This window comes from Tilletiopsis washingtonensis (assembly GCF_003144115.1).
Source record: "Tilletiopsis washingtonensis strain MCA 4186 unplaced genomic scaffold FA09scaffold_3, whole genome shotgun sequence".
NCBI classification, from domain to species: domain Eukaryota; kingdom Fungi; phylum Basidiomycota; class Exobasidiomycetes; order Entylomatales; genus Tilletiopsis; species Tilletiopsis washingtonensis.
This window is the reverse complement of record NW_020312000.1, coordinates 426007-449024: the sequence shown is the minus strand read 5'-3', so window position 1 is coordinate 449024 and position 23018 is coordinate 426007. Positions and strand designations below refer to the sequence as shown.

The following is a 23018-nucleotide window of genomic DNA, read 5'->3' as shown; positions in this document are numbered from 1 at the left end:
GATGGAGAGCTGGCTGTACGCGAGCAGAGCACCCTCTGACCGCGGCCAAGCGAAGCACACGAAACGCACGGACGCGAAGTGCGGCCGCGGACCCGTTGGCGCCGCCTGCTTCCCAGCCACCACACCGCAACGCACAGCGCAGCATGTCCGGCCCCTCACCTGCGCCACGCACACGGCGGAGACAGCGTCTGCTGCTTGTGTCTGGCTTCTTCTCGGCACTTATCGCGCTGGCGCTGGCCGTGAGTAGCGCATCGCACGTCTCACCCAGCAGGGCCCTCTGACACGCCTGCGCGTGGCACAGGCGATCGCAGCGCCCCTCGTTGCGCCCTCGCTCTACGTCAGTGCCGAGCAGAGCGAGCAGCTGGAGCGCTTCTTTGCGCGCGGCCAGGCGGGCACGCTGGCGGCGGCCGATGGCGGGCATACCAACAACTGGGCCGTGCTCGTGTCGGCGAGCAAGTTCTGGTTCAACTACCGCGTGAGTGCGGCCGTGTGAAGGGCAGCGAGGGCTATGGCGGCAGACTGACATGCGTGCGGCAGCACATGGCCAACACGCTGGGCATGTACCGCACCATCAAGCGCCTCGGCATCCCCGACAGCCACATCATCCTCATGCTGGCCGACGACGCCGCATGCAATGCGCGCAACCGCAGCCCCGGCTACGTGTGGGCCGAGCCGGGCCGTGTGCTGGACCTGTACGGCCAGAACGTGGAGGTGGATTATCGCGGCTACGAGGTGACGGTCGAGGCTGTGCTTCGCGTGCTCACGGGTGAGTCCAGAGGCTAGCTCTTCAGTGGGAGGCGGCGAGGAGCCGCAGACTGCCGGCATGGGCCATGCGCTCCTGCCCTCGTCTCAGGCCCGCTGACGCCACACCGCAGGACGAGTGCCCGCCAACACGCCGCGCTCGAAGCGGCTCGAGTCGGACGCACGCTCCAATGTGTTCCTGTACATGACGGGCCACGGCGGCGACGAGTTCCTCAAGTTCCAGGACTACGAGGAGATCTCGGCATTTGACCTGGGTGCGTGCACTAGAAAGCAAGTGCCCACGTAGCTCTGACACGCAGCTCTCAGCCGACGCCATCGAGCAGATGTGGGAGAAGAAGCGGCGAGTCGCCTGCAGTTTTTGGCCTGCCACATGGCATGCGCTGACTGTGGCCTCAGCTACCACGAGCTCTTCTTCATGATCGACACCTGCCAGGCCAATACGATGTACAGCAAGATCTACTCGCCAAACGTGCTCGCCACGGGCAGCAGCCACAAGGATCAGAACTCGTACTCGGTGAGCGCGCCTCTTGCTCCGCGCCGCGCTCGCCTGCTGCTGACACTCGAGCAGCACGGCACAGACGACGATCTGGGCATCGCCATGTCCGACCGCTTCACCCTCGAGATCCTCGACTTCATGGAGGACGTCAACAAGACGTCCGAGCGGACGATGCAGGATCTCGTGAGCACGGCAGCGCAGCAGCACTTGCAAATCGCCGCCTGACCTCATCCCTCTTCAGTTCAACAGCTACGACCCGGCACGCATTCACTCGGACCCGGGCGTGCGCACCGATCTCTTCCGTCGTCCGCTCGACAGCGTGCGCATCACCGACTTCCTCGGCGGCGTTTCGCAGGTCGAGCTCACCACGACGCTCGACGAGGAGCCATTTTAGCATAGAAGGGCAATGCATTGCAGACCCGCACACGCATCAGCGCCGCTTGCTTGCGTTGCCAGCGTCATCGGGCGCCGCACGCTTGCCGAAGCTCAGCTTGAACTTCTCGCCGCCCAGCATGCCTGGCGTGCTGGCGCCCGACCCAGGCGCGCTCGTGGCGACGGGCACGGCGCGTGCGGGCGCAAAGGCCGGCTTCATCGTCGGCTTCGGCGGCGCGGGAGCGGGTGATGGCGGCGGCGGTGCCTCGCCGCCGGGCGGCGGAGGCGGCGGTGGCGATGCGGGCGGCGGCGGGCTGGCGGCGTACGGCGAGTCGGTGCCCTGCGGCAGAGACATGACGGAGGAGAGGCCGTCGACGTACTCGGCCACGCGGCTGGCGGCGCCGCCCTTGGCCTTCTTCGGGCCCTTGGGCGCGGCGGCGTCTGCAGTGCCCTCGCGCGCCTTGCCCTTGCCCTTGCCCACCGGCTCGCGCGCGATGTTGGGGCCGAGCAGGTCGAGGTCCTGCGGCGCGTTGTTGCGCGCGCCGACGCCAATGACCATGTGCGCCTGGCCCGAGCGCTCGGCACGCTCGGCGAACGCGCGGCTCATGCCCGTCGGCGTGTCGCCGGCCGTCATCTTCTCGCGCTTGCGCTCCTCCTCGATGCGCCGCAGCGTCAGCTCCTGCTTCTTCTTGCCCGGCATCTTGCCGTGGAAGACGTGGCTGAGATTCTTCCATGCCTCGTGCTTGTTCAGCACGCGGCCGTGCTGTGGGAGAGGGGAGAGGGTCAGCACATGGACGTCCTCTTCTCCCGCAAGACTGCACGCACCTCGTCGTGGTACTTGATGTCGATGTCCGGCTTGTAATTTTTGAACTTCTCGAGCGCCAGGCGCGCATCCTCGGCCTCGCGCATGCGGTTCTCGTACTCGCGCGTCGCCTGGTCCTTGGAGCTGCCCTGCGCCTTGCTGGCATCGCGCTCCGCCTGGCGCATGCGGTCCTCGCGCCGGCGCAGCTCGAGCCAGGCGTCGTACTGCTTCTGCTTCTGCTCGCGCTCGCGCTGCTCCGGCGTGACCTCCTCGATCATGCCCGAGTTGCGCAGCAGTGCCAGCGTCGCCGCCATGCCGCTCGAAACGAGGCCCTCGGGCGCGCCGATCTCGACGCCGTCGGCATCCTTGGCCTTGGGCACGGGCAGCTCATCGAGGTAGGCCATCTCCTCGTCGGAGATCTCGCCGTCCTCGTGCGGCGCGTCGCCAGCCTCGCTCTCCTCCTGCTTGACGCGCACTCGCTGCTCGCCGTTCGACGCAGCGTGCGTCTCGTCGGTCTCCAGCGGCTCCGACTTGATGCGCGGAATGGCACCACCGCTGCCCTCGCGCATCTGACGCTCGGCTTCGGCCAGGCGGCGAGATGAGGAGGCCGCCGCCGCTGCTGCCCGCCGGGCGCTCGTGCCGGGCGACGAGTCGCGCGTCTGTATTGTCCGCACAAACTCGCTCGTGTCGTCGAACGTCAGGCCTTCCTTCGAGTCGCCGTTCGTAGCGCCCGCGAACGCCGGCTCTGCGGCATCGTCGCCTTGGTCTGCTGCCTCTGCTTCCCGCTGAGCGGCGACTGAGAGAAAGGAGGGTAAGCAAAAAGCACATCGCTGCAATAGCTTTTGACACGCACGATTCTTGGCAATCTGCTCGGGCGTCATCTTGTTCAGCGTGCGCTTCGCCTTGCTGCGACGCGCCTTGGCCAGGCTCGCGGCCAGCTCGTCGTCGTCGACGAAGTTCTCCGTCGTGAGCTGGCGCGGCACACGCGGCGCGGCCGGCTCCTGCTTGACGTCTGCCATGTCTGCATCCTCCTGCGCGGCAGCAGACGGCCCCGCCGCAGCAGCCGCGCCTTCGTCGTCGTCCTCGATCTTGACGCGCGTCGCTGCACGCTTCTTCTTCTTGGTCTGAGGGAGCATGGATCACACGCAAACAGGCACGAGGGAGAGAGCGAGGCACTGGCGTCAGAATGCGAAGAGATGCGGCAGAATGCGGCCGAGCGCGCGTTCAGTCTTGCTCAACGCGCGCGCGGCATGACAGGCGCTGACTCACCTTCGGCCGCTTGAAGCCTACGTCGCCCTCCTGCAGGTAGTCGGAGACCTCGCCGTTCTCTGTAGAAGCGCACGACATCAACAGACTGCGCCGCACTGCAGCTCTCGCAGCACACTCACTCTTGTAGTCGAGACTCAGCACCGTGCGGTTGAGCATGCGTGCGGCCTCTGCCTTCTGCTCCTCCTCTCTCGCTCGCCGGTCTTCGAGCGGCTCTGCACCAATGCGGAAGCCGCCATCGCCAGCCTTGGGCGGCACATCATCGGGCCCGAGCGCAGCGTCGTACTTGCTCAGCACGCTACGCTTGCTGCCCGGCGCATTGTCGAACTCCTCGTCGTCGAGGCCGGTGTAGCCCTTTGCGCCGCGCTTGCGCTCTGCATTGGCGCGGTCGCGCTCCTGCTGGCTGATGGCCGAGTCCATCAACTCGTCCTCGTCGCCATCGAGGATGCGGCCATCGCGCAGCGTCAAGATGCGGCCCTCGCCGCCGGCAGCCAGTCCAATGTCGTCGAGGTCGTGTGCCACACGCAGGCCGGCCAGGTCAGCAGTGTCGTACTGCTCCTGCGCCGCCTTGTCCTGCTCCTCCTGCTCCTTGAGCCGCTGCGCCGCAATCTGCTTGGCGCGCTTCTGCGACTGCTTGAGCCACTTGAGCGTGTCCTTGCCGCCGCTGCCGCTCGGCGCACCCAGCGACGCCGGCTCAGCCTCGTCTGCCTCGCCGAGCGTCGGGCCGCGCAGCTTCTTGGCCAGCTCGCGCCGGTTCTGTGCCCTGCAGGAGAAGCGGTCTCAGCCAATGGATACCACTGCCGCAGAAAGCATGCTCTGCCGCACATGGCACGCGCTGCTGCACGTAGCATGCTGTGCCGCCACGCTGAACTGCCACTCACTTGGCGATGCGCTCCCGGATCTCCTCCTCCTCCTTCTTGCGGCGCGCCTCCTCCTTGCGCTGGCGGTAGTTCTCGTTCGCCGTGTCCTCCTGCCGAGCCAGCGGGTCCGAGCTCTCCTCGCCCGCCGCCTCGTCGTCCGAGTCGGCGGTGAGCGGCTTGAGGCCGAGCTGGATGCGGAGCTTGTTGGACTCCTCGAGGGAGAGGGAGGACTCCATGCTGGGCGGGCGCGGCGCGCTAGGCGGCGATGCAGCCTAGAGTAGAGGCAGAGATGCGCTGAGAGCGAGCGCTGTGGGTGAAGGCAGTAGAATGGAGTGCAGGTGGTCGTCGGGAAGAGGGCGCAGCGGACTCTGAGCGCAGCGTGACAGCCGCTGACGCCTTCCAGCTGCCGCCATCTCTTGCTGTTCCCACGCTCTCGCGTCAGACGAGCGCGCCACGCCTTGCACGCCTGTCGTCGACGCAACCTCAAGCTGTACTGCGGTACGCATGCGGAACCTCAGAGTGCTCTCAAATTGGGCAGACCGAAGCTCTTTAATGATGACTTGGAAGAAGACAGAGAGCGCAGAGTTGCAAGAGAGACTGGTGGGCGCAGCGATGCTGGTCTGTGTGGCTGGCTAGCTTACGACCGACGGCACAAGTTGCAAAGTCAGTAGCCTTGAGTAGCTCAGGCGGCATATGTCAGATTCAGCAAGTCTCTCGAGTGCAAAGTAGGCGGCAGATTCACTCCACTGCTTCGCTTGTTGGGACTGGTCGCCGGGCCTGGCGTCCGGGTGAGCATCGTGTGAGCCGGTCTTCTCGAGCGCCAACGACTGAAGGGCTGACTTGAAGATGGGAGCTGTGAGCGCTGTACCGCACGACACCAAGACTCTCTTACTAGCCTCACTCTGACTCACAACGCTCCACGCTGCCCCGAGCACTGAGCAGCTTGCCTTGGTGCTGAGTGGCCCTCCACATGCCGCACCAGCCGTCCATCCGTCTGCGTCCCTGAGGCAGACGAGGCAGCCACCTCGTATGCAGGCACCGGCTTTCTCGCCGTGGCGCTGATCCGAGACTGCACCTTGACCTAGCGATGGCTCGTGAGGCACGAGGTCAGTCGTCCTCTCCGGAAGGACAGTCTCGCCTCTTCCGGAAGAGCGTCGGTGCAGCACGCGAGGCAAGGCTGCCTCATCGCGCAGAGAGGATCGGCGTGGTGCTTCCATGTGGGAACATCTCACAGCGAGCAGCCATGTGACGGATGTCGAAAGTGGCAGAAGTGCATGGGCGGCCAGAGCGCCAGGGTCCGAAGAAGTTCGAGGCCGTCGGAGGTCGGAAGCTCGCTGCGCGCCGCGCGCGAGCTGTGATCACAGCGCATGAGCATCAAGGCGTACCCGCCATCTCGACGCCCGGGCCAACGGATCAGGCGCATCAAGCATAAGCATCGCACCTCCGCCTGGGAGCCCATGTGGGCCAGACGATCTGGCCCACATGGGCGGCGAGGCGGAGTTGAGGAGCGACAAAGGACGATGGAGGCAGCGCCGCCAGCGCCAGGCCCACACGGCGCCGCGCGCCGCTCGTCGCATGCGGCGGCGGCGCCGTTCCCGCTGCATGCAGCCGCGCGCGCGAGGGCGAGGCGTGTTGTGCCCGCCGCGTGCACCTCGGCGCCGCGCGCGGATGCGGCCGCCTCGGATGCTTTGGCAGCGCGGTCGCTCTTGCCGCTGCCAGCGCAGCCTATATGCCGATGCGTCCATCTGGAGCTAGATTATGGTTCGCCGGCTGGAGGTGCGAAGGAGGCTAGACGCACGGTGATGGACGCTGGCAGCCGGCCGTTGGCGTGAGAGCTGGGCAGAGTGAGGGCTCAGGCACGGCAGCCGCGAGACGCGCGCGCGTGCCTCGCGGCGCGCTTACGCCCGCGACTCCCTGGCGCGCCGCCAGCCTGCGCTGAGATCACGGCGCATCCGCCTCGGCCAGCTTCGTGTGTTCCCGCCATCATCCCTCCCGCCTCATCCTCCAGCTCTGCCTCGTGTGCAGCTCTCTTTCATACCTCGCGCCTCTCTCTCACCTATACCTCGCTCGCCGCGCACCTCTGCGCCGCTGCCTGCTCGTCTGCGCCGCCGCCTCGCCGCTGCGCATCCGCACGCACACTCGTCTCCACGCCGCGCCGCACTCGGCCAGCTCGCACGTAGCCCGAGTGCTCTGCAGCAGCCAGCAGGAGCGCATCTCTCTGCGCGCACTGCATCCGCTGCGTCTGCGTGTCTCGCTCTACGCGCGCACCGCCTCGCCCGCTCGCTCGCCTCTGAGCCGCACAGACAGACGGCCGACAGCACCTTTCCGCTGCGCCACGTCTGGGCCCGCTCTGCCGCACTCTGAGCAGCGCCTGTGCGCCCTGTGACTGCTGCTGCCGCCGCTGCTTCCAGCTGCCAGCCGCCGGCCATGAAGGGTCTCAAGGACTTCCGGCGCTCCTTGAACAAGGACCGCACCTCGGGCGGCCGGCCCGGCGCCTCGGCGCCGCCGACGTTCACGGGCGTCAAGAACGCCGTGTCCATCCAGCCGCCCAAGAAGGTGATCCGCGCCACGCGCGACTACCGCTCGCGCGCGCCACAGGAGCTCAGCTTCCACAAGGGCGACTTCTTCCACGTGCTCTCTGACGAGGCCGGCAACCCGGACTGGCTCGAGGCGACGAACCCCATCACCAATGCGCGCGGCCTCGTGCCTGCAGCCTACTTTGACGTGCTGACAAACAACCGGCCGCCGGGCGCTGGCGGCGGCGGCGGCAGTGCGCTCAGCTCGCCGACGCTCGGCGCGCCGCCGGCGGGCAGCATGGGCGCGCGCAGCGGTGCCACCTCGCCCGCCGTGACCGCAAAGGGCGGCGGCGGCATGTATGCCATCGTCAAGTACGACTTTGCGGCAGAGCGTGCCGACGAGCTCGAGGCAAAGGCGGGCGAGTCGATCATCGTGATTGCGCAGTCGAACTTCGAGTGGTTCGTGGCCAAGCCCATCGGGCGTCTCGGCGGGCCAGGCCTGATTCCCGTGGCGTTTGTTGAGATCAAGGATCTGACAACGGGGCGCGTCGTCGAGAACGTGCAGGAGCTCATCGAGAGCGGCGCTGTGCCAAAAGTCGAGGAGTGGAAGAAGATGACGGCCGACTACAAGAAGAACACGATTCCGCTGGGCCGCTTCGACTTCCAGGGCGCGGCGCCCGTCAACGACTCGCCGTACGGGCAGCCAGCGCCGGATCCGCCGAGCAAGGACTCTGGCTACGGGCAGACGCAGCACAGCGATCAGCTGCTGTATCAGCAGCAGCAGGAGCACCAGCAGATGATGGCGCAGCAGCAACAGATGCAGCAGCAGCAACAGCAGCAGGGCCAGCCCGAGCTGCCGCCAGGCATGCCGCCGGGCGAACCGCTGCCGGCGGGCATCGTCACGTCGGCCACCGTCGACTCGTTCCACTACGAGCAGGGTGACTACTGGTTCCGCATCCAGGCCGCGCACGTCGCAGGGCCCAGCTCGTCTGCGCCAACAAGCGTGCCGCGCGCGCCGGCAGGCGAGGAGCGCGACCTGATCCTGTACCGCCTGTACGAGGACTTCTACGAGTTCCAGATCGCGCTGCTCGACCACTTCCCTGCCGAGGCGGGGCGCGAGGTGGATGCCAATGGGCAGCCGAGCGAGCGCATTCTGCCGCTGATGCCCGGCCCGCTCGACACCGTCGACGATGTGATCACCTCGCAGCGGCGCTACGACCTCGACGCGTACATCGTCGAGCTGTGCGCGCTGCCGCAGTACATCCTGCGCTCCGAGCTCGTGCGTCTCTTCTTCGAGCCGCGGCCCGGAGACCACTGCACGACGCATCCGCTGAGCCAGCAGGCACAGGCGGCGGCTGCGGCAGCGGCGAGGCAGAAGGTGGACGCGAACCAGCTGGGACAGGAGTATGACTACCTGTCGAGCCACGTGGCGGACGAGGCTCGGCCGCCGGTGCCGCCAAGTAACGGGACGAGGTGAGTGGAGAGAACGCGCAGCGCGCGCGCATTTGCCTCTGCCTCGGCTCCTGACGCATCTCTGCAGCAAATACGCAGAGGACCAGCCTGTCGGGCCGCGCTCGAGCGTGGACGACATGGCGCGCAGTGTGGGCCGACTCAGCATGGGCGCCGGGCGGTCAAGCGGCGGCGGGCAGCGCAACTCGGGACAGTCGGGCACGGACTCGCGCAGCAGTGGGGCAGCGCGCTCGGCCGGCGGCGGCGCAGCGTCACATCTGCAGCCGCACGGCTCCATGTCGCGCAAGCACTCGGGCACCACTGTCGACTCGCAAGGCTCGGGCACTTCTGCACATGCGCAGCAGGCACCGCCGGCGCCGCAAGCAGGCGCGCCGCCGTTCATCAAGATCAAGATCTTCCACCGCGCCAACGACGACCTCGTGGCGATCCGCGTGCCGCCAAACGTGACGCACGCGGCGCTGCTGGAGAAGGTGCGCGAGCGCCTCGGCTCTGACCTGGCCATTCTGCGCTACCGCGAGCAGGCGCCAGAGCCGGGCGCCAGTGGCCTCATGCGCCTCAGCGACGACGAGGATCTGCGCGAGTGGCTCGCCAGCGGCGCCAAGCTCGTCCTGTACGCCGATGTGCGATAGCCGCCGTCGCCCGCTGCAGATGTCCCTCGCATTCTCTCTCTGCGCGTGCCGCATGCATGGCCGCCGCCCTTCTCGAGTCTTCCTCGTCGCTGTGCTAGACCTCTCATACCTCGTGCGCTCCTTCCATTGCTGCTCCATCTGCCGGCGTCACAAGTGCCTCATGCCTCTCTCCCCATGGACCCCTTTTTTCTCTTCTTCCCTTGGGCCTGCTCCACTTCTTCGTCTTCTCATCCCTCTTCTATTCCGTCTCACGGCTCTTCTACCCCACTTGGCTCCATTCGCCTGCACCCCCTGCTCTCGGTGCGCGCGCGCTTGCGGGCGCGCCCAAGAACGCCCGGCATCTGCGTGCGCCCTCCACTGCCTCCTTCGGATGTCCCCTCATACCACACGCTCCGTGTCCGATCTGCAATGAAAAGGCTGCATCATCTCACCCATCGTGCGTCGGCGCCCAAGGTGCGATGCGTGGCATTAGGAGGAAAGAGGATATGCGTGCGTGACGAGCAGCAGATGCGGGCCGCAGTCGTGTTGAGGTGTAAAGGCGTCGATGCGCTGCTGCTGCAAGCCTAGATGCCCATCTGTCGTTTCATGCCCATCCAGACGGCAAAGCTGCGCACGGGCGTCAGTGCGGCTGCAGAGCGACACGCCAAGAGCAACTCACGAGATACTCGTCATGGGCACGACCTTGAGGAAGCCAATGCTGAGGCCCACATAGAAGCCGCGCCAGCCGCTCGTGCGCCAGATCCACAGCGCCGTCTCGTTCATGCCGAGCATGCTGCCCGGCCGGATGATGCCGCCGACCTGCTGGCGGCGGCGAACCACCTCGAATGGGTACGCGGCCGTCTGGCTGATGGCGCCCGCCAGCGCGCCCGCCGAGAGGTCGATGACCGTCTTGCTGGGCCACCACCACTGCCTCCGGGCCGCCAGCTCGCGCGAGTCGGTGGCAGTAGGCTGCGGAAAGGCGCTCTGCAGCAGCGTCTTGCAGCGTCCAAAGACGAGGAACGACGTGCCGGCGTACGGGATCATGCCCATGACGGTGACGCTGAAGCCGCGGTAGAACTTGAGGATGGGCCACTTGGCCAGCAGCGCGCCGGCAGCCTGTACCGCCGGCCCTGGTGGTGCCGGCGGCACAGGAGATGCGGCCGTAGCGCCCGCTGCGATGGCCTGTGCCTGCACGGCGCTCGTCGTGAGGCCGGCACTGGCGGGCATAGCCGCCTTGCCCGCTGCCCGCCCGGCGCGTCGCCGCGCATCGCCAGAGAAGGGCGCCTCGGTGCTGCCCTCGCGGTAGATCTGGCGCACAATGCGCCCCAACGAGCCCGACTGCCGCTTGCGCTTCGTCTCGAACGCTAACCGCACGCGGATGAGCTCGAGCGGATAGGTCATGAAGACGCTCAGCACGCCCGAGCACGAGCCGGCGAGGAAGAGCCTTGCCGATGTCTCGGCCTCGGGCGTCGGCATGAGCGCCTGTGGGCGAGGCCAGCTGGTCAGTCAAGCGCCGCAAAACACAGACATGCGCTCGCCTGCACAGCCATGGCTAGGCTTTGAAAGGGTGCTCTCTCAGCTTGGCAGCTGACCTTCGCTCCCGCCGCTTCCACCGGGGTCCACCCTCCAGCCCACCCTCTCTTCCAGAGTTGGCCGTTCCCTTCGTGCCACTCACGAAATGCAGTTTATCGTACGCCATATACTTGATGGCCGCGTACGGGAAGATGCGCAGCAGCGTCGCAGAGTGTCCCTGAAAGAGCGCAGCGGGGCCCTGCGTCGAGACGATGCTGGCGGCGGCCGTAAAGACACCCGTCCAGCGCCCGCTGTACTTCTGGAACTCGGGGTTCTGCGCCTGGAAGAGAATCTTGACGCGGTCGAGCGGGGCGATGGCTGTCTTGGCCTGGTGCGGTGTCAGCATGCAACATCGCGGCAGCATAGACGGTGGATCTGGCCGGCCAGACAGAGGCGCGGAGCGGCCCAGCACGTCCCGAGCTGCCTCCACACACGGTGCCTGCCACCTGGCCCTGCAGCTGTCGGCAGACCAGATCGCTGTCCATCGCTCCGCGGCTGCACGGCATGTCGATCCACTGCCTCTCCTTGCTCCTGGCTCTGCCCGCTCCTGCTTCTCCTCTTGCGGACCAGCCCTTCCAATCCCTGCAGCCATCGCTCGTGCTGCGCCCAGCACTCACCACGCATCCGGCCACGCCGCCGGCAATGCCGCTGCGTATGACATAGTCTGCACTGCGCTTGTCGATGCGTTTCCGGCGGCCCTCGGTGGGGGCCGAGGAGGAGGAGCCCGAGGCGAGGGCGTCGTGTGCTGCAGTGGAGGCGAGCACGGGCGGCGGCGGGTGCGGCGCGTGTGCATCCGTCTCGCACACGGGCGGCGGCGCGGCCATGGCGAGTGCAAGAGTGCGAAGAGACGAGGCGAAGAGGCTGGGAGCGGCAGACGATGGAGGTGGAGCTGCAGCAGGGTGCGACGATGCGGGGAAGGCGAGGCAAAGCTTGGCCGCTGCACGCACATGGCATCGCGCAGCAGACGATCGCGCGCCCCGCCGGCCGGCCGGGCAAGGCGGGCCAAGCGCGCGCCGAGCCGGTGCCGCCGCTCCGCATCCCACGCCCGGCAGCGTCCGGCTGACGAGCTTCGTCCGTCACAAGTCGGCAGCGCTGCGTCAAGATCATCTCTGCTGCAGCATTGCTGCTTCTTCTTCATGCTCAGCCAACAGCGAGAGCACAGGGACGAGCGCGGGAGGCACAGCTGGCGCAGCGCTCCACTTCTCACGCGCCAGAGGGACGCGCATTTCCAAGCGGCCAAGGCTGCTCCCAGGCGCGACTCGCTCGCCGTCGCTCTCGCTGCACGGCCCTTGCCTCCACTCCACCACCGCCGTGCCCTCCGCCCCTGCTCTGCTCTCCCTGCGCCGCTGCTCTACTCTCCACGCTCGCTGCCAACAGCTCACGGCTGCAGCATACGCTTCTCGCACGCGACGCGCCGCTAGCCCGCACCGAGACAGCGGCAGCATGGCCGCCGTAGCCTCGCAGCCGAGCGGCAGCGCGAGCAGCAGCAGCAATGCCGTCGCCTCGACCTCGGCGCTCCCACCGACTGCGTCGACCACACGAGCGCGCTACGCCAAGCTCGCCAAGGTCGGCGAAGGCACGTATGCCTCCGTCTTCCTCGCGCGCGATCTCGCCACCAACGAGAAGCTGGCCATCAAGAAGATCAAGATCGTCTCGTCGGCCGACGGCCTCGACATGACGGCACTGCGCGAGGTGCAGTTCCTGCGCGAGCTGCGGCATCCCAACGTCATTCGCCTCGTCGACGTGTTCAGCAGCGGCAGCGCCACGCCGAGCTTGAATCTGGTGCTCGAGTTCCTCGACACGAATCTGGAGGCACTCATCAAGGACAGGAGCATTCTGTTCCGGCCAGAGGACATCAAGAGCTGGATGGCGATGCTGTGCCGTGGCTTGGAGTACACACATCGCAACGGCTGCCTACACCGCGTGAGTGGCTGAACGGGCAGCAGAGTAAAATCTGGCGTGCTGGCCGGTGCGACGGCTCGCCTGGGCAGCGCATGACTGACTCATGCTCGGTGCTGCAGGATCTGAAGCCGAATAACTTGCTCATTGCGCCGTCGGGCGAGCTCAAGATTGCCGATTTCGGTCTTGCGCGTGGAGCAGGCGAGCCGGGACAGAAGATGAGCAATCAAGTCGTCACTCGGTGCGTCCTCTTCGCTTGCAACACACTTGCGACGCCTCAGCTAACGCGTGGCGCTGCTCCTCAGATGGTACCGCAGCCCCGAGCTGCTGCTCGGCGCGCGCCACTACGGCTACGGCGTCGACATGTGGGCCGTGGGCTGCATCTTTGCCGAGTTGCACCTGCGTCTGCCGTACCTGCCCGGCGAGTCGGACCTCGAGCAGCTCACGGTCGTGTTCCGCGCGCTGGGCACGCCGACGGAAAAGGAGTGGCTGGTGAGTTGGCTCGCTCACTGCAAGCCTCAGATGAGGGCATGGGCTGATGCGTGCATCGGACAGAAACACAAGTCGTTGCCGCATTACATGAACTTCGAGCAGCATCCCAAGCAGGACCTCTCGCAGCTCTTCAGTGCCGCATCGCCCGACACGCTTGACATGCTCGCCAAGCTGCTGCTGTACGACCCGATGCGGCGACTCAGTGCACACGGCGTGAGTTGCTGCATCGTCTCTCGCTCGAGCCGCCTTGCACACTACGTCCAACTGCTGACTCTCCTCGTCTTGCTGCAGTGCCTGCACCACGCCTACTTCCGCACCGCACCCTCACCAACGCCCTTCGCCGACCTGCCACGACACGCAGCCGCCGTGCCAGCCGGCCACGTGCTCCTCTCCGACTCCGAGACCAAGGACTCGCGCCGGCGCGCCGGCGCCGTCAGTGGTGGTCTTGCCGGCGAAGGAGAGGCAGCAGAGGAGAAGACGCGCCCGAAGAAGCGCGCGCTGGATGAGAAGGAGAGGGACGAGCAGCGCAGGAGGATCGCGAGGAAACTGGCTTTCGAATAGGCGCTGCTGCTTCGCGCGAGGCCTGTCGACGGGGCCAGAGCTCACGCGGTCCCTCTTGCGAGGCTCGAGCGTTTGGTGTCGGACAAGCCGACGGCGGCGGGCCGGTTCGTGTGCGTGCATGGGCTCGCAAAGGGGCCGCCGTACTCGAAGTAGTACGCTACATCTCGACTCGCTAGCGCGACAAGCGATGGCTTATTGCGCCAGCATGTCGAGATGCAACACCCTCGACTTCGTGTGTCGCTGCCCCCTTTGCGAGCTCACGCATTCGCGTCAACCGGCTCGTCTCCTTTCCCTTTACGTACACACGACACATCTGTACTTGTATCCCGCGGCAACACATCACACGCACAAAGGAGGGAGGCGTGACGATGGATGATGGTGATTGCAGTGCTGGCAGAAGGGCCGAGTGGGTGGATGCTGGGTACAGAGGCGGCGCGCATGGCATGGGAAGGAGGAGCTTGACGTGTGGGAGAAGCATGTGTGGCGGGCTGAAGAAGGCGGGAGAGGGGCAGGGGGCCAGACATGGCGTGGGCGATCTACAAGGCAGGGCGGGTCGTGCAGCAGAGACGAAGCAGAGTACATGGCGGCTGGTGGAGCCAAGCACGATGCAGGGACAGAGGGCGGGCCTCTCAGGCCATGCCTCGGCCGCCGGCGGTGAGCACGAGCTTCTTCTTCTTCGGCTTCGCCTTCTTGCTCTGCGCCGGCGTCGGCGTAGCAGGCTCAGCGTCGGACCTCTGGCCCTCTGCGCCACTCGTCGTCGACGTCGCGTCGTCGGTGGCGGCACCAGCGGCACTGGTAGTCGTCGACGGCGCACGCCTCGTCGAGCTGGCAAGACTGGTGGCGCTCGGGTTGCGGCTGTACTTGGGAGTGTTGGTGCCGCTCCTTGGCGTCTGGCGATTGAGGCCGCGGCTCTCGCGCATCGCGCCCGAGCGGCCGCCGGAGATCACGTCGTCCTCCCACTCGAGGAAGCCCCAGTCGGGTCCCTCCTGCTCCTCCTCAACGGCACGGCGACTCGACGAATGAAGCGTGGCGGCGAAGCTAGGACGTGCCGCCGCAGTGCCCCACACCGTCTGCGGCAGCGCAGGCTCGTCGAGACGCGAGGGCGAGATGCGCGCGACAGCTGGTGGCGGGAAGACCTCGGTGACGCCGGGATGGATGGGAAAGTCGCGCTCGGCGCCCCAGAGCGCTGCCTCGCGGAAGCTTGGCGAGGCCCCGTTGCTAGCCGCCGACGAGGAGCTCATCGCCGCCAAGCCTCCGCCTCCCACGCTCGAGCCGACACTGCTGCCGAAGCCGAGCTCCGGGTCCTCGGCCAGACTCGCCACGGCGGCCTCGCGTCTGGCCGCCGCCATGGCGCCGCCCGGCCGTGCAGCAGCCTCGCGTTCCTCGAAGCGCAGCTTTGCGCGGTCGTCGCGGCGCTCGCGGTCGCGGCGCTTGTGTCTGCGCTGCCGCAGCCCTTGCTCGTAAGGCTGCAGCGTTGTCTTGCGCACCAGTGGCGCCTCGACGATGTCCTGCTCGCCGGCCGCAGCAGCAGGCGTCGACATGGCCTCCCAGTCCACCTCGACGAACACCACGTCCGTGCCCGTCGGCAGGTGCGTAAGGTACTTGCATCGACGCCGTAGCTCCTCGTTCATGCTGCCCTCGTCGGCGCCCTGAATCTTGAGGCGCAGCGTGCGCGGGAAGCGCGCGTACGAGCCGAACTCAGAGAGCAGGATCTTGATGTCGAGCGGATGCAGGTAGATGTGCTGCCCTGATGCCGCCTGATAGAAGAAGTAGGACGAAGAGGACGGCGACGGCGGGTTGAGGTTGCGCCGTGCCGGCCGTGGCCGAGAGGCTAGCCGTCCTGATGGCGTCTCCTCCTGCGCGGGCGCCACTGCGCCGCCAGCGGCAAAGCGCAGAGCGAGAAACTCCTCTGTCCCCTCGGTTGCCTCTGGCGCTGCTGCATCTTGCTCGCCGGGCTGAGGCGCAGGCGCCTCCTCGCTGTTCTGATCCCTGCCATTGGGCAGCGCTGCCTTGCGCGCCCGACGTCTCTCCTCCTCCTGTTCCCTCCGCGTCTGCTCATGCAGCTGATGTTCGCGCAGCTCAGCATGCGCCTGCGCCTCTGCCTCGCGTACGGCCTGCGTGTCGAGATCGCGCTCGACCATCTGCATCTGCTCCTTGACCTTCTCGAGCGCCAGCGCCACGAAGACAAGGCTCGGCTCGTCGGGCCCAGAGAGGTCAAGCAGCAGCTGTCGCTCGGCGCCGAGCTCGGCGGCATCGCGCGCCAGATTCTGCAGCAGCAGCGCCGGCGTGGCGAGCATGAGCTTGGCGAAGCCTAGCACGTCGGGCTGGAAGTGCCATGGCGCAGAGTGATGTGGGATCAGCGGCGGCTCGTTGCTGCCGCTAAATGACGCCGCCGGCCACGTCGAGGACTGCGGCAGCGCCATTGTGGTGAGATGTGGGCGCTCAATGAGACGCATCGTCAGGCGCTCGCCTCCGTCCGGTGGGGCGGCGCGCGGCAACTCGACGGCGGCCTCGTGCTCCTGTGCGATGGCGCGTGCATCGTGGAACGTGACGGCCTTGACGTCGCGCGCGTAGATGGCGTCCCAGCAGATGGGGCAGCGCTTCCACTTTGGCGGCGCAGGCGTGTGCGTGGGCGGCGGCGCATGCCGCACGAGGGCCGAGCCGTGCGTGCCGGGCGCCGCCCCGGGGCGCGACGAGGGCGTGCTGATGCCGCTGCTGCCGCCCGACGCGGGCTCGTCGTGCGAGGAGAGGTAGTGCAGGATGCACGGAAAGCAAAAGACGTGGCCGCACTTGGTCATGCGCGGTGCCGTGGGCGGCGAGAGGCAGATGGGACAGGCGGCGCCCTCGTGTGTCTCGAGATGCGGCGCCGTGCTGCTGCTGCCAGTGTTGTTGCCGGAGAGCGAAGCAGAGGAGAGCGCGGAGGAGGTGGGGATGAGCACGGAGAGAATGTCCGCCCAGAGCAGGTAGATGTCGGGATCGGCAAAGTAGGCCGTGTAGTCGCCCGTGGGCTTGACGAGGAAGCGGTACTGCGCGTTCACATAGCCTGACATGCAGCTGTCAGCACATGCAGGCGGTGGCAGCTGCGAGAGGCGCCCACTCACGCTCCTTGTTGAACGGCACGCTGTAGCCGCTGCGCCGCGAGCGCCGCTGCTGCGCGGCGGGCGGCGGCCGTGCGCGAGGCGGCAGCGTGAAGGCGAGCAGCTGCGGCGGCGAGGATCAGCATGGCGTGCCCAGGCCGACGCAGTGGCGGCCAGGTTTGCTGAATGGCGCGCAGCGGAGCGATGCCGCTCCACGGCTCTCGATGCACGCCTCGCTGCGCCCTCAGCCCCATGGCGCTGGCCACTCACATGGCTGATGTCCTGTCCACGACTGCGTCCGCCTGCCTGCTGCTGTGCGCCCTTGGCACCGGCCCCAGTGCCGCCAGTGGCGCCCGGCGGCGCGGGGCGACGAGGTGCGTGCGACATGGTCTCTGCTCTGCGCGGTGTGCGAACAGCAAGTCGAGGATGCCGGCACAGCTCGAGCCAAAGAGAGGAGTGGAGAGTGTGTGGGAGAGGTGAGCGGTGGGGGACGAAACTCCGGTTGCCCGTCGTCGTCGTCGAGAGTCAAGCAGCGGCGGGCGCGACGCGTCGCTGAGGCAGCGCAGCGCAGCGGGCAGAGAGCGCCGCTGGCGCGCGCCGGCAGCAGCGGGGCGCAGAGCGGCAGGCGGCCGGCCTGCAGCACGTAGCAGCAAGCGCGTCTCGGCTCGCCTCGGCCCACCGCCCGCCGCCGCGCCGGCGCCCGCTGCGCGCCTCTCGCTGAACGTGCCCCGGACGCCATCGGCATGCTCGGTGTACCTGACTGGCGCCGCCGTGGGAGCACGAGTGTATCGTGCGAGAGTCACGACGACGAACACACAGCCTCCTCTGCAGCCGCTTGCTGTGGGCTGCTCGACGACGACAAGGCGAGGCAGCGAGCTGGCGGGGCTCAGGCGCGCAGCCGAGGTGGAGGCCGCGCCATGATGCTCTGCTGCTGCGCGCGCGACGAGGCCCTGACGCGGGGGAACAAAGGCGGGCCTCGGCTGCCTCCTGACCTCCCACTCCCACCTCCTCCTGGCTCCTGCACCTCACACTCCTGTCCCTCCTCGTCGCCGCATGCTGCGCGGCACCTCGCGCCTCGGCGCCTCGGCGCTGCGGCCATGCCTCGCCTCGGCCTCCGCACCACGCGCCGCGCCCGCCCTGGTGCGCCATGCCTCGCGCCTGCCCACGCCCTCGGCACGGCCCTCGCGCGTCGTGCGCCGCACGCATGCCGAGCACAACGCACCCACGGCGGCTCATGCGGCACGGCCATCGCATGGGCGGCAGCATGGTGAAGCGAGCGAGAGCAGCGCTGCGTCAGCAGCAGCGGCGCAGCCATTGCAAGCCACCGATGCAGCTCCAGCATCGACGCCTGGCAGCAGCAGCAAGCCGCTCTCCTTCGAAGACGCCGTCGCCTCGCCCTCCTCTGCCGCAGGCGTCGAGCTGTCAGCCAAGCTCAGCGAGGCGCTCTCCGCGCCCGTCTCGCTGCCGCACGACGAGCATGCCGTGCTCGACCCCTCGGAGCACAAAGCTGTCGCGCACCTGCTGGGCCAGAGCGCCATCGTCGTGACGCGCCAGGTGGAGATGATGAACATCTTCCTCGGCTACGAGCAGGCGAACCGCTACCAGCTGCTCTCGCCGGACGGAGAGGCACTGGGGTTCCTCCTCGAGAGCGAGGGCAGCATCACCAGCACGATGAGTCGCCAACTGCTGCGCAACCACCGGCCCTTCAAGGCCCTCGTGCTGGCGCCGGACGGCTCGCCGCTGCTGCGCGTCCATCGCGGGCTCACATGGATCAACAGCACGACGCGCATCTTCGCGTTGCCGCCGAACACGGCGCCTGGCACGGGCGAGGAAGTGGGCGAGGGAGAGCGGCTGATTGGCGAGGTCAAGCAGGTGTGGCATGCGTGGCGGCGCCGCTATGAGCTGTTCAGGCCGGACCAGGAGGGAGAAGAAGGCGCGATGAGACAGTGCGCCAACGTCGATGGTGGCCTGTTGACGTGGGACTTCAACCTGCAAGACGAGCAGGGAAGGACCGTCGCCAGCTGCAGCAGGAACTTCCGCGGGTGAGTATGGAGAGGCCGGCTGCCCAGCCAGGCCAATGGCTGACTTGTCTGGGCGACAGCTTTGCGCGCGAGCTCTTCGCCGACGTCGGTGAGTCGTGGCTCTTCCTTTGTCGCGCTCCTGACATCGCTGACCTTTGTCCTCTCCAGGCCAATACGTCGTTTCGTTTGAGGCGACACAGCCCAATGCGGGCGCACTGCCGATGCCGGAGAACAACGACGACAAGGCGCTCGTGCCCTCTTCCGAGGCCGTGCGTTCGCTGCCGCTCGACGAGCGTGCGCTGGCGCTGGCGCTGGCCTTCACGCTCGACGTCGACTACTTCTCACGGCACTCTTCGGCGGGCCATGGCGGCATGATGCCGTGGCTGTGGATGCCGGGCACGGGCGGCAGCACCGCGGGCACGAGCAACGAGCCGGCGCCGCAACAAGGCCAAGGCCAAGACTCGCGCGACATCGGGCCCACGAGCGAGATGCCGGGCACGACGAGCGCCGATGCGGGCGGCCTGGGCGGCGCAGCGGGCATGGTGGGCTACGATGCGTGGTCGCGCGGCTCGGACGACGGCGCGACTGTGCGGCCCGATGCTCAGGCGCCACCTACCTCCACGCAACAGCCGGACGCATGGGGCTCGGGCACGGACGCCGATCCCTGGGGCGCGCCGCCGTCATCTGGCGACTCCTCTCAAAGCGGCGGTTGGGACGCTGGCAGCGGCCAGGTCGGCGCCGGAGAGGAGACGTGGGGAGAGGGCAGCGAGCCCTTCGAGGACGCTGCCGGCAGCCTCGGCGACGGCGGCGGTGGTGGATGGGGCATCGGCGACTTGTTCGATGGCTGGGGCTCTTAGACTGCATGGACTGCAGCTTCATCTCTCACTCTCGTCTGCACGCTGGCGCTCCGAGCAATACCACCTCTCTTGGCAGATCAGCGTGAACAGATAGCAATCTATGGCACACGAGGCATACAGCGAAGCGAGCGGGCAGAGAAGATGACGTGGGGCGGGCGGCGGTGACAGGACGGCGGTTCACCGTCTACTTCTTGACGCTGGGCTGGCTGTAGCCGGGGAGCGTGACGCGGTAGATGAAGACCTGCGTGTCGGCGTTGCCGTACTGCTCGGCGTACGGGTCGGAGTAGGGCTGTGCGACGTCGAGTGGGTGAGCAGGCTGAATGCGGTGACGCAGCGCAGGGCCCACTCACAGCGACGACGTACTGGCCGCGCTTCTGCTCGGCGGCCTGGAAGCCGTTCTTGGTGCTGCAGAGCATCACGGCGTCAGTGCGGCTCGGAGAGCGGGCGAGGCATGCGGACACGCACATGAAGTCCGAGTCGGAGACGACGAAGAGCAGCGCGTCGTCCGAGTTGGGCAGCTTGGCGAGCGCCAGCGACTCGAGCTTCGAGGCGATGAGCGTGCGGTCAAAGGCGCCGCCAGTCTGCAGGCCGAACTTGGCCTGAGCGGGTCAAGACGTCAGCGCTGTGGCGTAAAGTGGGGCACAGAGCAGCACGCACAAGCTCCTTCTTGTTGACGAGGTCGACGAAGGACTGGTACGCCGTGGGCGTGACGCTGGCGTCGAGCACACCGCCGGGTGCGACGGGGTTCTGCGGCTGGTCGTACTTGGAGCCGGCAATGTCGGTGGCGCCGACGGTGCTGATCAGGTCGGCCTGCTTGTAGCTCGAGTCCGAGCTGGTGTCGCCAAAGCCGTTGCCGTCGCGCGCCAGCACGAGGAACGTGTTGCCGTCGACGATGTGCAGCTCGCTCGAGGCGCGCGTGCGCAGCTTCTTGCTCTGCGGCAGCGGCACGACGTACTCGTGCACGAGACGGGCGCGCAGCGGGTTCGAGACGTCCCAGCCGAAGAGGCGGGCGTAGCGGTTCGTCTCCTTGGACGACTTGGTGCTGTCCTGCACGAGGGCCGACTGCATGAGGCCCCAGAGCAGGCCGCCCTTGGACTGGTCGAGAGTCAGACCCTCGAGACCCTGGTTCGGCGCGCGGCCGCTGTCCGGCACCGTCTCGCTGGTGAAGTTGGCCTTGCCGCCGATGAGCGGGATCACCGCAGCGGGAGGCGTGATCGTGCTGACGACCAGGCCCGTGCGCTGCTCGACGACGTAGACGTTGGCGCCGTACTCGTCCGAGACGTAGTAGAAGCCGCGGCGGTCAATGGCGAGGCCCTCGGGGTCGAACGCTGCAGGAAGACGAGTGAGTAGGTGCTCCGCAGCGGCATGCCGTCAGCTGGTACTCACACACGTGGTTGTTCGGCGCCGCGATGGGCAGCAGGATGTTGCGCTGGAGCAGCGGCGCACGCGAGCCCGTCGGGTCGAGGCCCGTGGTGAAGTTGAGGCCGAACTTGGGGTCGGCGATGCGGTAGAGCTGCGTGTTCTTGTACGTGAGCGCCACGTTCTCGGCCGGGCCCGTGGCGGCAGCGTCGAAGGTGCCCGTGAAGCGGTGGTGGCGCGCCCGGTAGTCCGTCGTCACCTGCGTGTTGTGGCCGCGGTCGGGCTGCATGAGCAGGCTGAACGTCGCCTTGCCGGCGGCGTCGGTGGAGAAGGACTCGAGCGCAATGGCGCTGCCGAGGCCGCCGAGCGTCTCGCCGAACGAGTCGCGCAGCTCGCTCGAGACACGGCCGAAGCCGACGAGGCCCTTGTTGACGAACGTCTTGCCCTGGAACGGCACGCTGACGTCGCGCTTGGCCAGCGGCGACGCCGACACGAGCGAGAGGGCGGCGAGAAGGGCGGCGGCGGTGAGCTGCATGGCGGAGAGGGGCTTGGAGGAGGTGTGCGGATCGTCGTGAGAGGGAGGCACGGCGCACCTCCTTTTGAGGTTGTGCGAAGCTTCTCGCCCGCCGGTGCGGAGCGGACCGCTCCTCGCCGTTGCTCAGGGTGCTGCCTGTGCCGCCACAAGCACACCACCTCGAGGCAGTCGAGTCAGGCACCGGCGCAGCACCTCTCTCACGCACGCATCTGCATCGGGCAGTAGCGCACGGGCGGCATTCTTGTGTGCGGTGGGCCAAGCGAGTGGCGCGCGAAGAAGCGCAGCGTCGGCGAAGGCCTTGGCGTGTGGGTTGGTGACCGGGCGCCTTAGCGCGCCTCGTGATGCGGAGGAGAGCGGTGCGGTGCGGCCTTGACATGCGTGAGCTTGAGGCTTCATGCACGCTGCACGATGCGAACGTGCCGGCGGGCGTATGCCGCGCGTGCGGCAGCGGCACCGTCGGGGTACGGCAGCGGCAGCGGCGGCGGCGGCGGCGGCGCGTGTCCAAGGCGTGCTTCCTCCGCCGTTCCCGCTCGGCACTGCACCCTGAGGAACGTCTCCATGCTGCGAAGCTCTCGCTGTCGACACGTCTGGTGCGCCACGGCTTGCTGGATCGTCGCCGCAGAATACCTGCATGTTGCCCAGCCTTCATGCAGCAGCGCTGCAACGCCGAGGCGCCAGAAGCATGCCGCCGGCACCCCTCGCCAAGCCACGCCTCGAGCCGCCCGGAGCCGAGGAACGCAGCGTCCAGCGCCCGCAACTCGCGCTCACAGAACTTCCCACCTCGGCGTGAAGAGCAGCAGACTTTCAAATTGTCAGCTCCGCCTTCAGCAGCGAGCAGTGCAGGCTCGAGAAGGAAGGCCTGCACGTGCGCATGCCAGCCGAGCCAGCTGCGGAGCTTGCGACTCACCGCCGGCAGCACCACGACCAGGTTAATGGCGGCATCTGATGGCGAGTGCGACCACGTTCCTGGTGGCCCCGGACGCCGAGCGTGTGGCTGCTGCAGCTGAAGGTGTTGGAGCGAGAACTGCCTTGGGTCCGGAAGACCTCGCCCTCACTGTCTACCCGGGCCCTTCAAGCGCACCCGCTCCTCATGCCTGGCGCAAAGTAATGCTTCTCGCTCAGAGGTCTGTGATGCAGCCAGCAAGTCCCGACCGTCCGTGAGGATGACCCAGAAGCATGGCTCGTGTGGCCGCCTTTCATCTTGCGGCCCGAGCCGCACCGCCGTCGTCAGGGGTACCGCGCCGCAAGGCACGCAGGGCCATCGGGATCGCGGCACGACCGTGGCAACACTTAGCGGATCGTGTTCTGGACTGCACAGGCCTGTTTCCGCTAGGAGATGCCTAGCTGCTATTCAGAGCGGCGATCGCACGACAAAGGAGTGTGCGAGCAGACGGGGTGAGAGAAGGAACTGAAGGGCGGCAGCAGCCACCGAGCACTCGACTGGCTGCGAGGCACAGCACGCGGCGCGCGCCGTGCCGTTTTGCTTCCGCGCT

The 23018-nt window shown here is 67.5% G+C and overlaps 9 protein-coding genes across 9 annotated transcripts; 5 read left to right on the top strand and 4 right to left on the bottom strand.

The window, feature by feature from the left end:
- Positions 1-114: 114 nt before the first annotated feature.
- Positions 115-1980, top strand: FA09DRAFT_186432 (hypothetical protein). Its single transcript, XM_025739368.1, has 8 exons — positions 115-239; positions 302-475; positions 538-766; positions 876-1016; positions 1069-1102; positions 1159-1276; positions 1331-1441; positions 1500-1980. The coding sequence occupies exons 1-8, from the start codon at positions 144-146 to the stop codon at positions 1650-1652; spliced, it is 1056 nt and encodes a 351-aa protein (XP_025600727.1). The 5' UTR covers positions 115-143; the 3' UTR covers positions 1653-1980.
- Positions 1566-4903, bottom strand: FA09DRAFT_304592 (hypothetical protein). The gene is made up of 5 exons (XM_025740473.1): positions 4580-4903; positions 3821-4461; positions 3702-3760; positions 2456-3556; positions 1566-2393 (listed from the first exon to the last, which is right to left on the bottom strand). The coding sequence occupies exons 1-5, from the start codon at positions 4792-4794 to the stop codon at positions 1689-1691; spliced, it is 2721 nt and encodes a 906-aa protein (XP_025600726.1). The 5' UTR covers positions 4795-4903; the 3' UTR covers positions 1566-1688.
- A 1641-nt stretch (positions 4904-6544) lies between these two features.
- FA09DRAFT_327878 (hypothetical protein) lies at positions 6545-9438 on the top strand. Its single transcript, XM_025741562.1, has 2 exons — positions 6545-8547; positions 8615-9438. The coding sequence occupies exons 1-2, from the start codon at positions 6986-6988 to the stop codon at positions 9171-9173; spliced, it is 2121 nt and encodes a 706-aa protein (XP_025600725.1). The 5' UTR covers positions 6545-6985; the 3' UTR covers positions 9174-9438.
- A 175-nt stretch (positions 9439-9613) lies between these two features.
- On the bottom strand, positions 9614-11614 carry FA09DRAFT_327875 (mitochondrial carrier). The gene is made up of 4 exons (XM_025741561.1): positions 11342-11614; positions 10828-11052; positions 9832-10634; positions 9614-9779 (listed from the first exon to the last, which is right to left on the bottom strand). Exons 1-4 carry the CDS (start codon positions 11546-11548, stop codon positions 9737-9739), a joined length of 1278 nt encoding a protein of 425 aa, XP_025600724.1. The 5' UTR covers positions 11549-11614; the 3' UTR covers positions 9614-9736.
- Positions 11615-12027: 413 nt separating this feature from the next.
- Positions 12028-14023, top strand: FA09DRAFT_358515 (putative KIN28-cyclin-dependent ser/thr protein kinase). Its single transcript, XM_025744970.1, has 5 exons — positions 12028-12647; positions 12746-12864; positions 12929-13115; positions 13179-13328; positions 13407-14023. Exons 1-5 carry the CDS (start codon positions 12168-12170, stop codon positions 13674-13676), a joined length of 1206 nt encoding a protein of 401 aa, XP_025600723.1. The 5' UTR covers positions 12028-12167; the 3' UTR covers positions 13677-14023.
- A 12-nt stretch (positions 14024-14035) lies between these two features.
- On the bottom strand, positions 14036-17273 carry FA09DRAFT_327872 (hypothetical protein). The gene is made up of 3 exons (XM_025741560.1): positions 17024-17273; positions 16778-16877; positions 14036-16719 (listed from the first exon to the last, which is right to left on the bottom strand). Exons 1-3 carry the CDS (start codon positions 17138-17140, stop codon positions 14306-14308), a joined length of 2631 nt encoding a protein of 876 aa, XP_025600722.1. The 5' UTR covers positions 17141-17273; the 3' UTR covers positions 14036-14305.
- A 336-nt stretch (positions 17274-17609) lies between these two features.
- FA09DRAFT_327871 (Scramblase-domain-containing protein) lies at positions 17610-19752 on the top strand. The gene is made up of 3 exons (XM_025741559.1): positions 17610-18795; positions 18855-18883; positions 18943-19752. Exons 1-3 carry the CDS (start codon positions 17807-17809, stop codon positions 19629-19631), a joined length of 1707 nt encoding a protein of 568 aa, XP_025600721.1. The 5' UTR covers positions 17610-17806; the 3' UTR covers positions 19632-19752.
- FA09DRAFT_186301 (hypothetical protein) lies at positions 19724-21695 on the bottom strand. The gene is made up of 5 exons (XM_025739367.1): positions 21018-21695; positions 20289-20959; positions 20097-20230; positions 19982-20036; positions 19724-19920 (listed from the first exon to the last, which is right to left on the bottom strand). The coding sequence occupies exons 1-5, from the start codon at positions 21523-21525 to the stop codon at positions 19816-19818; spliced, it is 1473 nt and encodes a 490-aa protein (XP_025600720.1). The 5' UTR covers positions 21526-21695; the 3' UTR covers positions 19724-19815.
- FA09DRAFT_186300 (hypothetical protein) lies at positions 21696-22912 on the top strand. Its single transcript, XM_025739366.1, has one exon. It carries the CDS (start codon positions 21867-21869, stop codon positions 22530-22532), a length of 666 nt encoding a protein of 221 aa, XP_025600719.1. The 5' UTR covers positions 21696-21866; the 3' UTR covers positions 22533-22912.
- The last annotated feature ends 106 nt before the right edge of the window (positions 22913-23018 follow it).